Source organism: Pleurodeles waltl, chromosome 8, assembly GCF_031143425.1.
Source record: "Pleurodeles waltl isolate 20211129_DDA chromosome 8, aPleWal1.hap1.20221129, whole genome shotgun sequence".
NCBI classification, from domain to species: Eukaryota; Metazoa; Chordata; class Amphibia; order Caudata; family Salamandridae; genus Pleurodeles; species Pleurodeles waltl.
Window position 1 is genome coordinate 437,430,325 of NC_090447.1, and position 13,204 is coordinate 437,443,528.

Here is a 13,204-nt window from a genome sequence, read left to right on the forward strand (position 1 = left end):
TCATGAGGTAGAGGGCAGCTGCCAGTAAGTGGTATTAGTACCTATTGACGTAGAGAAGGCTTTTGACACTATGGATTGGGTGTATCTCCTTTAGTTCCTTCAGGTCATGGGGTTCAAGCCTCAGTTTCAGGAATGGATCCGGCTGCTCTACTAGGATTCGGGTGGAGTGATCCTGGTCTGACAGGTGAGAATTGGGTAGAGGTACTCGGTAAAGATGCCCATTGTCTCACCTCTTATTTGCCCTGGAGATAGTGCCCTTAACAGTGTGGGTTGGGGTCGACACATGGTATCTCAGCTGTATAAAAGCAATGGTGAAGGATATCGCCTGGCATCCTTTGCGCACCCAGCTGAACTGGGAGAATGACTTGGGCCCCCTGCTAGTGGACGATGACTGGACCCAAGTGTGTTCCCTGACGAGGACTGTATGTATGAATGCCTGCTTCAGATTTGTCCTTTTTAATTTTCTTCATCTTACTTATGTGACTCCCCTTGCTTTACACCGGGTGTCCAGAAACCCTTCAAATGCATGTCCACACTGCGTTTTTCTGGGGGCTGATTTGCTCCAGATGGCCTGGAGTTTCCCTGAGTACAGGACTTCTAGGCCAGGGTGGCTGATAAGCTCACACATACCACAGTTCTGCTGGGCACCCTTACTCCTCAGTTCTGTTTATTGCGGAACGCTAATAGGCCTAAGGGACACAAGGTGGCATGTAAATGTTTACAGGTGGCTTTGGTGCTGGCTGGGAGGAGAGTGGATATCACATGGATGTAGCAGGGCGTTCCGTCGGAGGAGCACTGGGTTAGGGTTGAAGAGGAGTGGACTTTGGCGGATGAACTACAGGAGGCATAGGATTGATTGAATCCTGTGCATCTACTGTCACCGTAAGGGATTATGCGCTCGGCTGCTCACTAAGTACTGTGACTATTGCTGTAAGAGTTTCACTGTTAATTGTGGTTCTTAACCTGAAACTGAATAAAGGTTTTAAAAAATTGCACTCAAATAGACGTTATAGGTGAATTTTCTGTGTGACACATAACGTAGTTTATACATCATTCCAAACTCCACACTCCCCTGAAATCCTTTAAAGTTTGAAGCCAAGTTAAAAACTGTATTTCAGTAAAGAGAACGATATAATCAGTCTGACAAAAACGTTCTGTGTAGTCTTCAATATGTCAATCAATAAAGAGAGAACAGTAAAATCCATTATTAACGATTGAATTTCCAAAAATGACGAATCCATTAAAAAACCAAACCTGCCAGGGAGGGTATGGGGGGTGGGTAGATGCAGAAGAAGTAAGCTGTTAAAAATAAGTACAATATCAAGGCTCTTCAGACTGGCGACAGCAAGTAAATTATGCTGCCGCCCAACTCTTTGTCTAAGAACCAGTTGTGGCACGTTGAAGGGGCGAGGTGGTGCATAGGTAGTGGGGTTGAATAATTTTTTTAAAAAGCCTGACTCCCTGCCGCCACCACCACCACCACCACCACCCACCGCGCCGCTCCTTTGCCTCCACTGAAGCTGCAGGCACAAGCTCCCCCTCCGTGCTTGTCATAGCCCGTGGTCCCACCTCTTTTACAATAAAACGCTAATAAACATAGTTTGATAGTTTTATTGTAAAAGTTTTGCAGCTGCTGCTGCTGGCGGGGAGGGCAGGGGGGAGACGCTCTTCCGCCACAGCGAAGGAGCTGCACCTGCTAAAAACATGGTTGTCCTAAACCTCTTACATAGCTTAGCTAGAAACTGTCAGGCTGAGAATTCTGGGATACTATTCATACTCAATTCTTCTCTTTCCCAGATTTGAAGATTTTAATTGGCACTCCTCAAGAAAGTCCAGAAGATAACAGATGGCCTACAAAATGATCTAATATGTGGCCAAAACAGGTTATAACAAGTTCGCTCATGTTTGGTCCTATCTAAACCTTCCATAAACTGTGGTTTGCCCATGAACATAAAAAGGGTATAGTATCAATTTCAGTTTTGACCTGGTTTGCAGCAATGCAAGACACCACCATCCCATAAACTGTTTAAAAGGTAGTGGTTTAAGCCAGTAACAAGGAGCCTGGGAAGTATTTTAGGGAAATTAACCTCCAACTGTATGTAAATGAAAGGCAGAAAATGTTAGCTCAGTAGCATCCAAAAGCCAGCAGGTTAAATGTAGCATGGCTATGGTTAGGATCGGCCCTAGACTTATTGTCTCATAACTGTTTTATTTGCTTAATTCACGTTTGTTTACTCTATACAGGGTATCGTATATTCACTATGTATATTTTTTTTTTCAGACCGTTTTGCCAGTTGATGAAAGTTTAACCGAATCTTTAGGAATACGTTCTAAATATGCATCACTCAGGAAAGATGCTTTACTAAAGTCAGGTAATTGTTATGTTCTGAATATTCTTCAAAAACAATTTACCTGGCAGCACCTAAGCAGTCCAAGTCTCACTTTACTATATAAATCATATAAAATACAGCAGTGGCATTTGCGCTTAGAAGGTGGTAATTATCGGAGGAAAAGAAGAAAAAGCCAGCCCCATGGAGGATTTAAAAGCACTTAATTATCGAAAGTTTCTAAACCAGTAGCAACAAGGGGTACTGTGTCCATTTTCCATACTTTTTATGTGAGCCACTTACCTAGAACCTTCTAGCTTATCTATTCAGACTGTACTACATGAAGTGCCTTTAGATCCCGTTCAACCAAAGCTGAAGGTATATGCCTACAAACCTGTTTACACGTTATCTTGTGTAGGTAAGGTTCGCTAGGCTATCATGCAACATTTCATAAACCAAGATCTTTCGGTGTGCTGTATTCCATCACATCACTCAAGATAACTAAAAATGGCCACATGGTAAGGCAGTTTTTGTTTTAAATGTTAAAAGTAAGAAAATAAATACAGTAATGTAAATAAACATATGTATCTAAGTGCTAAATATATTTGTTACACCAGTATCCAGATGGTTGGTATGGGAATCTAGTCAAGATTACTAAATAAGCATCATTGTTCATTCATATCAGTCTTACGAATTCACCATTCTATTCAGCATTATCTCTTGTTTGCCTGTAGGGGCTTCTTTAGTCGACCCAGTTTTTTTTAATAATTGCGGAAAAGTGTGATGCTTTGCTTCAAAATGTTGGACAGGATTCTTCGCATTTTTCTATACATAACTAATGAATGGGCATTTTCTAGACCCGCTGTTTTAGGAAAGTTTGCAATTGGAGTGAAATAAATCACATATGATACCAATGCCTTTTTCCCAATACTATTTCAGTGTTTGGTGGGGCCATTTGCAGGATGTACCGTTTTCCGACAACGGATGGAAATCACCTACGGATTCTGGAGCAGATGGCAGAGAGTGGGCTTTCTTTGCACATCCCCAGGCAGTTTGTAAAGCTTTTATTGGAAGAAGATGCAGCAAGGTGAGGGAGATCAGGCATTTTATATGAATAGAACTTTTAGTTGTTTAGCCACATATAGGGAATCACAAGTAAATTGAGTATTTTCTCCTGACTCTCTGCCTGTGTGGTGTGCACTTCGTGAAGCAAAAGAGAGCACTTTGATTGCTTGTACACATATTTGGAATGTAGCTTGTGCATGTCATAGTGATTCTACCAACATGCAGCCAATAAGTCACCATTCTTTGAAAAACATTACGAAGTTATGTGTGATAGTCTGTTGATCTTTAGAAGGTTAGATAGGTACTTCCAAACTTCCACATATCCAAACGAATTGGTCATACAGTCAAGCAGGGGACTGTCCCAATCGCTACAATGAGGCTTACTTCAATTTGCTGATATATAAATGTAGTTATAAATATTACATGTACTTGGAAACAGTTGCATCATTCATGCGTGCTATTGGTATTTATAAGATTGAGCAACTCTTTTCATCATACATTTGCCAGAAATGGTGAATGGGAACCAGTCAACCATTCAGCAACAGTAAACAGTGCCTGCGTTGAAGAAGTGAAGATGGTCTTAAGAGTCTGACTGCGCAGGACATAGGAGCTATCTGGAGAAGGTAGTTGTTGAAGTGCCTACTTCTTCAAAATTAGAAGATCTATAATGACGAAGACACATAAACAAGAGTCCTCTTTTGTGAGATTTCTCAGTTGATTCTAGCCACATAGGAATCTGATAATTATATTATCACATATAGTGACATGCAAGCACCAAGGTTTCATAGTCACACTTCACTGATAGAACTGAATCCGATCTGGGACTGAGGCCAATTGGATGAAGAGGAATAACCAACACAGAATATGGAAACATCACTTACAACACGGTCAGTGCAAGCGCTATGCATTGACCACACTGCCATTACTACGCATATGTGTTTTCTACGCACGCATTTAGCACTCATCCCTTTAGCACACATATGCGTGGTTATGGGAGATACAGCAGCCTAGATGTCCAGGCAGAACAGGAAGGAGCAGAGAGCAGAGGAGAGAGAATTAAGTGGGCATGGGACTGGTTTTGGTGGGGGGAGATGTGTGGGGTAGTTTTCAGGGCAGGGTCGGGGAGTTGGGGTAGTTTTTAGGACAGGGCGGAATAGGTTTTGGGGTTCAGAGCGGGGCAGGGTGTTCAGGTAGTTTTTAGGACAGGGTGGGATAGGTTTTAGGGTTCAGGGCAGGGGTGGCAGGTCGGGGTCGTTTTTAGGACAGGGTGGGGTAGGTTTTAGGGTTCAGGGTTGAAGCAGGGTCTGGGTAGTTTTTAGGACAGGGTGGGGTATGTTTTAAATTACAGGGCAGGAGCGGGTCATTTTTAGGACAGGGCGGGGTGGGTTTTAGGGTTCAGGGCTGGGAGGTTGGTGTAGTTTCTAGGACAGGGTGGAGTAGGTTTTAGGGTTCAGGGTGGGTTGGATTGGGGTCGTTTTTATCACAGGGCAAGGTTTGTTTTTGGGTTTGGGGCGGGTGGGTCGGGGTAGTTTTTAGGATAGCACAAGATAGGTTTTAGGGTTCAGGGCGGGGGCTGAGGTAGGTTTTAGGACAGGGTGGGGTAGGTTTCGGGTTCCTTCCGGGGGTTGGGCTGGTCTGGGTAGGTTTTAGGACAGTGCTGGGTAGGTTTAAGGGTACAGGGTGGGGTGTTGGATAGTTTTTTAGGGCAGGGAAGGGTAGGTTTTAGGGTGGGGGTCGGGGTAGTTTTTAGTACAGGGAGGTTATGTTTTAGGGTTCACAGCGAGGGGTTGTGGTAGTTTTGAGAACAGGGCAGGTAGGTTTTAGGGTTCAGGGAGGGTGGGTCGGGGTAATTTTTAGGACAGGGTAAGTTTTAAGGTTCAGGTTAGGGGTGGGAGGTTGGGGTAGTTTTTAGGACAGGGCGGGCTAGGTTTTTAGGGTTCAGGGCAGGGGTTCGGGGTAGATTTTAGGACAGGGTGGAGTATGTTTTAGGATTCAGGTCCGGGGGTAGGGGGGTCGAGGTAGTTTTTAGGACAGTGCAGGATAGGTTTTAGGGTACAGGGCTGAGGCTGGGGGTCAGGTGGTTTTTAGGACAGGGTGGGGTAGGTTTTAAGGTTTGTGGAAGGGGTCAGGCAGTTTTTAGGACAGGGTAGGTTAGGTTTTAGGGTTAAGGGTGGGTTTGGGGTGGTCGGATAGTTTTAGGACAGGGCGGGGTAGTTTTTAGGGTTTAGGGTGGGGGAGTCAGAGTCGTTTTTAGGACGGGCAGGGTTACTTTTAGGTTTCACGGCTGGGGGCGTTTAGGGCTCAGGGAAGGAAGGGGCAGTTTTAAGAGCTTGAGCAGGGTGGAGTGTGGTAACAGGTTATAAGGGGCAGGGCGGGGGAGAAGGTACCACGTATGTTCCTTTACCAAACACGAAATTCGTTGTAAAAACACAAGTTTATTAGTTAATTAAAACCATAAAACTTTCCTTCCACATAAACATTTAACAGAACAATTTTAGTGCAAAAAGGCAATTACAGTTCTTTAGCTTAAGGTGAAGTGGTTAGTGAGTTTTTCTTCTATATACAGATTTTAAGAAAGGAACATACTGGTGCTATGAGTATTAATAATGAGACGACAGAACAATCTTTTTTTTTTTTAAATGTAAAATGAATACAACGCTGGATAAAATCCTATGTTTAAAATGAAAAGCTATATGAGATATCGTTCCCCCGAGATATTTAACGAAAACAGTGGCAGACAACTGAGACATTGGTAAAAATAAGACAAAGTGGGGGGAGGCCTTCCATCGATTTTATCTACCCCTACTTACGTCTGATTGTTGAAGCCGGACTTTATTATGACACGAGCTAAGCAACTCTGTGAACTACGTAGGAGCCTTCCCTTCTTTAGGATATACAAAGCAGATTATATGAATTTTGCTATCGTTTCCGCCCTTCCTCTATCTGGACATTTCGAGAGGTCTTGGTTTTATGAGTGAAAATTTCCAGAAATTGAACCAGCCTAATGTTCAATATAGTATTTTGAGGGTTAAAGGCTGCAATTAGTGCTTGTCTGCAGGATCTAATTCTTAAGACGTTAAATTCTTTTTTCAGCAAGTCTCCTTTCGGCCGCCAGGGCTGGACAAATGCAAACCACATGCATCAGGTTTTCATCTGCTAGATGGCAGAGACGGCACTCCTGGGAGTCTGCTTGCCGCTCCTTCATCCATTTTGGCATGAGGTCTAAGGTAGGGACCTCACCCAGCCTAAGTCTGAGAAAGGATTGCTTGATTTTCCGTGAGTACGGGCCCGCCATAAGTGGTGATTCTTTAAATGTTTTGTAGGAGCTAAGGATCAACCAACTATGTCCCCTTTGGGACAATGAGGTCTTGTCTTCTAGCCGGCTCTGTAATTTACTCGCTTTATTCACTACTTTATTGAAAATGGGGATGGGTAAGGACCTGTTCCATACCTCATCTAATTTCAGAAGACTCTTACTCTCTTCTAGGAATTTTATGTAGTTGGAGTTCCCTCTTTCTAGGATCATTTCCTGCCAGACTAGATTGGCTAAAGACCCCTTTGAAGCGCGGCTCAATTTGTAGCAGCATTTAATGTATGCCGCCGGACGGGCTAATGACTGTTTGACCAGCATGAATTCCAGTCTGACCTGGGCTGGCGATGCACGCCCAGGTAGCCGAAAAACACGTTTATAGGTTTTTATCAGAAGCTTTTCCAGAAGACCTACTTCCATCCCCCTCATTTTTTCGGTCCCATAGGTGATAGTTGGAAGAAGCTTCGCTCTCATTACAGCTGTTAATGGATTCAGAGCATGACCACAGATTGAATTTGCTAGCTTACAAAAGGCGTAAGTAAGGGCCTGCGTTTTGTTTTTTATTGCTTCTTTTTGTGCCGTGTAATTACCTCTAGCATCCACCACCAATCCTAGGTATCTGTATGATGTTACTTCCTCTAGGGTTTTCCCATTCATATGCCATTTACCTTGGGTGGATGGCCTGCGGTTTAAGGTAATCATTTTAGATTTTTTATGATTAATTTCTAAATCATTGGAGCCTGAGTATTCTTCTAATGCCTTTAACAATTTCTGCATTCCTATTCTGGTATTACTGATTAGTAATAGGTCATCTGCATATAGTAGGTTGGATACTTGTTGGCCGCCCAGTGAGGGAGAGTGAGATGAGTGACCATTTAACTTGGTGGGGAGGTCTGCTATGTACAGGTTAAAGAGTGTTGGGGGCAATACATAGCCTTGCTTCACCCCCACTGTTGTTTTGACTGCCCTGGATAGGTGAGAGCCATCCCCAAGTTTAACCTTCACCCAAGTATCAGAGTATATAATTATGATGGCATTTAAAATAGAAGTGGCAGCCCCCACTGAAGTAGTTTGGCCCACAATTTGCCGCGGGAGACGCAGTCAAAAGCAGTTTTAAAATCAACAAAACATAGATAGGTTGGAGTCCCCTTTGCTTTTGCTCTGTTTATAATCAAGACTAGCCCCATAAGATTTGTTAATGTTCCTTGGTGCTTGGTGAACCCGGTTTGATTGAAGGGTAGAATATTGTTATCTGTGATCCAGGCTTCTAGATGTTTTAGCACACAGCAGGAAAAGTATTTTAGGTCAACGTCTAAAAGAGAGATTAGTCTGTAGTTGCTTGGGGAGAGCACGCACCCACCCTTATATATAGGGTGGATTACTGAGCCTTTCCAGGATGCCGGGACGTTGCCTGTTGTGATCACGTCATTAAACATTGCTGCCAGGAAATTGGCCCATCTTTCTGTTTCTTGTTTAAATAGTGCTTGCGGTAGGCCATTGGGGCCGGGAGCACAGTCCATTCGTGACTTCCCAATGATTTTTAGTAATTCTGGTGCCGTAAATTTCAAAGGTTCCGGGATGTTGGGATCCCAGCTAATCATGTGCGACTGAATTTGAGGGCCTTCTTCGATGATCCGTTCTTTTAGATGGGACTTTAAATGGGATACCCATACTTCCTCTGTTATGTTTGCGTTATTGCCTGCTTTTGCGCCATTGTCTATTATATTGATGATTTTCCAAAATCTTTTGGAATCAGATGTTTTAGTCGCAAAATGTAGTTTGGCCCACAAGACCTCCTTTTGGGCTTTTTTAAAGGTCCATAGATCCCTTTTGTACAATTTCCTTTGCTCTCTCAGGGCAGTTAGTATTGATACATTATCTGGGGATTTACGTAGAGACCTTAGTAATTTCCCTACAGCTGCTTTCCTTTTGTGCACTGGCAGCGGTAGAAGTGAACTTTGGCGATGATTCAATTGCGCTCCCTTTCTTGTGTTACATAAGGAGTCTTTTTTAGTGAGATCTAGGGCAAAGTTCTCCCAGACTGTTGTCAGCTTTGCCCCACTTGTGGTATTTGATTCTAGGTTTCGTAGGGCCTCTTCTGCCTGGGTTTTGATGGTGTCTGAGGACCATTTGAGTCGCTTTATATTTTCGGTGCCTAGTGTCCCGTTTAGGGCTGCCACTTTCTCCGGTTTTTGCGGTGATGCACAGATCCCCAATACCTGTGGCTTATGGTCGCTTTCCGTGCGGTCTATGATGGTGAAGGTGTTTACTAACTTATATAAAGCAGGGGACACCAAAGTGTAGTCTAGATAGGAGACTGATTTCCCGGAGAATCTTGTCCATGCCGGTGGGATATCGGGGCATTTCCGTCCGTTTAGTGCGAAGAGGCCTACTAATTCACAGGTGCGTATAAAACTCTCCCCTATTTTGTCTTTCCTGAGTTTTTTGGGGAGGGTTTGGCTAGGCATTCTTGCCACTGTTTGGGTGTGATCCTCACTGGGGATGTGAAATAAGCCGAGATTGAAATTGCCCGATATTAACCAGAATGCTGATTTTACTGTACCTTTTATCCTTAATAGTTGCGTTAAAAATGTATTTGCTTCGATTTTTTTATTTTTAGGATTGATGTATGTGTTGACCAGAATCAATGGCTCCTGTGTGTTTTTCCCCCAGTCGTCTAGCTGGAGAAATTGGAAAGGTTGGTTTTCCTCCTTACGCTCAGAGATTTGTACTAAAAGGCTGGTACTAATGTAGATGGCAAGGCCTCCCTTTGGCCTACCGGGCCTATTTGTTTTCGTTGCTGGGTTATGATATTCCATGAATCCGATTATCGGTATTGATTCCATTGCCCAGGATTCCTGTATGAGTAAGATGTCAAAAGTGCTGAAAAAATGTATTACTGCGGGATCCTCCAGTTTTGACCGAAGGCCACCGATATTCCAGGAGCAGATGGATAAAATGCCGTGTGCGGTAGATCCTTACCAATTCAATTGTTGCCCATCGGTCTTGGAGGTAAAACAGTCGCTACCCGTTCCCTTTCAGGGTACTTTTGTTGACCCAAAACCACTCTTTCCCTCCCTTCTTCTCTCCATACTTGGACTGTCAGCGGGTGTGTAGGTGGGTTCTCCTCACTGCACCTTTCTTCGATGGGTCTGCTGGCCTGATGTACTCCTTTCAGAACCGACCATGCGCCTTTGGTGGTTCCCAGGTATTGTGAGGCTAGTAACGGGGTTGGATAGCAGTCTCCTTTGTAGATGGTTACCTCAATGCCCCAGTCTTTCAAAAGGTCCTTTTTTTTCATGATCCGCTTTGGGATATCTGGAGCCGAGAAGATGGTAAGTGTTGGATCTGTGTGTTGGTTGCCTCTTGCTTGAATACATTTTATAGCTGTGAGGTCCTTCGAGGCCACAAACTGAAGATCCGGTAAGGCTTTTATGATTCTTAAGATAGAAGATCGATTAAGAACATCTGTGGAGGACCTGGAGGTGAATTCTGGAATCCAGAGTAACTGGACGGTATTCGTGTCTGTTATAAGTGACTGATTTTGCTGTATGTGCTGGTCTTGAACCTTATAGTCATCTTCTCTCTGACTAATTGCAGTCTTGCTGTCCACATTGACCAGTGTTAATTGGGGGGACAGCGCAGGCGCAATTGGTTTTAATTTTTTGCTCTGCTGACCCCTTGTGGGGCTAGGTCTTACGTTTGTTGTAGTGCCAATTGTTTCGTGTGGTCTCGGGGGGGGACTTTGTTAAATGGGTAGTGTCTGCTGTGGCGGGGAATGTTATCCCATCTACTATTGTGTTAGAGTTTGTACTTATGTGGGTGATAATGTCTCTATTGTACCCACCATTTGACGTCGCCTGGTCTTTAGGTGGATCCTTTGACGAGTTGAGTTGATAAAGTTGGGCGGACTTCCTTCCCTTCCTTGCGCGCTTTCGTTCTCTTTTTGAGAGGGTCCGGGTTGTGGTAGACTCAGGATTCCTGGGCTTATTGATGGACTGTAGTGGAGGATGATTCACCATAGGTTCCATTCGAGCGCTTGCTAGTTGGCGGCTGTCAGCCAAAGTTCTCTCCTCACTTAAAATTGATGGAGCGGGCGCCAGGGAGGGAAGGGGCTGCTGCTCTTTGTGTTTCGGCTCCCTCGGGGTGGGTTTCAGAATTGTGGCGAGCGGTTTAATACATGTATATTCATCCTTCCTGGTGGAGCGGATTTCTTGAAGTATTCCCGCTAAGATTTGCGGCAGTTGGGATATCTTTTCTACTACCTCTTTACAGGAGCAGATTGTAAAGTCATTGGAGTGATTGACTTGCGCCCTTGTTATAAGTGCGTTTAATTTTTCTAACTTACTGTCGATCCCGGAGACAAATACTGCCAGGGTGTTTAGCAGGTCAACTTGAATGTCCATTTTATTTGAATGAAATTGCAGCGCCATGACCGTTGCTTGCATTGAATTTAGGATTGCAGCCCACATTTCTTCTGATCTGACTGCCCCTGGGGCTCGGGATTTTGAGTCGGGCTCTTGATTATCACTTGGTAGTACTTTGTTTGATGTTGTTTTATGGGGGGCTTTCTGTGCGCTGTCACTGTTTCTGCTTTTGCTGGTCCGTTTATGGGTACCTGTTCTATATCCCAGAGGTCCTGTTCTTCTTTTTCACCGTTGTACGTTGGGAATGAGTGAAGTTTTGGACTTTGACAGAATGGGCCACCTTCCTGAGATTCTTGTTCTAAATGTTCTGCGATTGCTACCAGTTCTGAGTCCAGGATGGGTAGTTTCGCTGGGCTAGATGTCCATTGGTACTTAGTGGCGTCTAGGGGGTTATTACATAGAGTTATGTCTTGCCTAGGATTGAAGACGAATGCTGGTGTAGGAGTTGGTGGTACCACATTGTCCTGGACTATACATGATGCGTATAGTTTCGTGGGGTGATTTTTCCTGATCACTACTGTTGGCGATAGGGGGAGGCGAGGGGGTGAATTCATTCTGAGTTTCTTTTCGCTGCTTCCTTGCTGTTGCCAGTCTTGGCATGGTGAGGTTATTTCCCCAAAACTTGTTTGGGATCGACCCAGGGAGTCGATCCTTTTTCTGGTGGTGTTGGTGCCAGTAGTAGTGAAATAGTCAGTTATCTTGTGATGTTTGTGAGAGACTACGGACTCTGGAGCCCCCTCCTGCGGGGTCGCTTCCTTCCAAAAGCCGGGTTCTCTCCAGATCGTTTCTTCCATGCTGGAATTTTGTTCGCCTCCCCCGAGTGTGCCCTTTGTTAGGTTTTGCCTCCTGCATGGGAGGGGGAGGGGGAGATCCTGTTCGCTGCTTGCTCTCCTTTTTGGGGTTGCTTCATCCGGAGCCTTTTTCTCTTTCCTTGGTTTGCTGGACGGTTTGTAATACTGCCTCGTGCTTTGCCTGATCTCATGGTCGGTAAGTTTTGCTGCCTTTAGAGCGGGGTGATTTTGAGCAGGCTGTTGGGGTGAGGGAAAGGGCCTTGTTGTTTTTTTTTTTTTTTTGTGCCCTTTTGTGCCCTTTTGTTGTTTAGAGGCAGTTAAGGGTGCCGTCCTTCAAAAAGAAACTTTAATGGACGTTTAAATTCTGAGTGTGTGATCACCACCGGGGGGGTTAGGAGCTTTTGAGGGCCTGGGTCCTGGGGAGGTGCAGAGAGTACAGAGTTGCTGGACCGTGCCAGTCCTTGGTGGACCGTAGTGGTGGTGGTCCCTTCCGCTCCGCTCCTGGGCCCGGCTACCCTGGGGAAGGTGCCGGGTGCTGGGTGTGGGGGGAGCAGGGCAAAGGGGGGATGGGGTGAGGCAACGAGCTGCCTGGTGGGAGTACCGGGGGTGTGTCAGGGGTGTGTCAGGGTGAGGAGTGCTGCACGCCCTGGCGGGGAACTGGTGCCAGACCCTGGTACGGCTACCCCCCCCCCCCCCCTGTTGCCCTCCTGTTGCCCTCCTTGACCCCCTTTAGCCCCTTTCTGGCCTCTGTTGCTCACCGCACACTTGCCTCCTTCTGGGGGTCACATCGCGGGCAGAACCTGGAGCAGAGGGCCGGTACCTGGTGGCCTGAAGCCTGGCGTCGTCCTCGGAGGGGCCCTCCTCTCTTGCCACCAGAAATTTGTGGCCCCTAGCCCCTACCCCCTAAGCCCCACCGCAAGCCGCACCCGCGATCGGGCCGCTTCCGCGGGGGTCCGCAGAGGGGGGGTGGGGGTTCACCGGCGGCTCCCGTGCTAGGGGGGGCAGGAGCGCTGGGTTGCTCCGCTCTGTGCTCTGCGCTCCGGCGCGCTGATCCGTGCTGTCAACCGCTGTTGACCCGGAACCGGAAGTCGAGAAAGTGCTGCGATACCTCCGTGAAGCTGCTCTGTTCTGTCTCGATGTTTGCCGGGTAACTGTGGGGTGCAGTAGCAGCCTGTGTCAGCTTCTATTGCGGTGATGGAACGAAATTCGTTGTAAAGGCATGCGTGATAAAGACGTGGTCATTGTTGAGACCACATAATTTAGGCATGCGTGATATACGCATGA

The 13,204-nt window shown here is 45.7% G+C and overlaps 1 protein-coding gene across 37 annotated transcripts in view; it reads left to right on the forward strand.

The window, feature by feature from the left end:
- Positions 1–13,204, forward strand: part of INPP4A (inositol polyphosphate-4-phosphatase type I A) — a 997,999-nt gene that overhangs the window by 623,384 nt on the left and 361,411 nt on the right. For all 37 annotated transcript variants that reach the window (XM_069204338.1, XM_069204341.1, XM_069204354.1 and 34 more), the window contains 2 exons: positions 2,282–2,372; positions 3,267–3,414. In XM_069204338.1, coding sequence (XP_069060439.1) covers positions 2,282–2,372; positions 3,267–3,414 — 239 coding nt within the window. The remainder of the gene's footprint in view (positions 1–2,281; positions 2,373–3,266; positions 3,415–13,204) is intronic.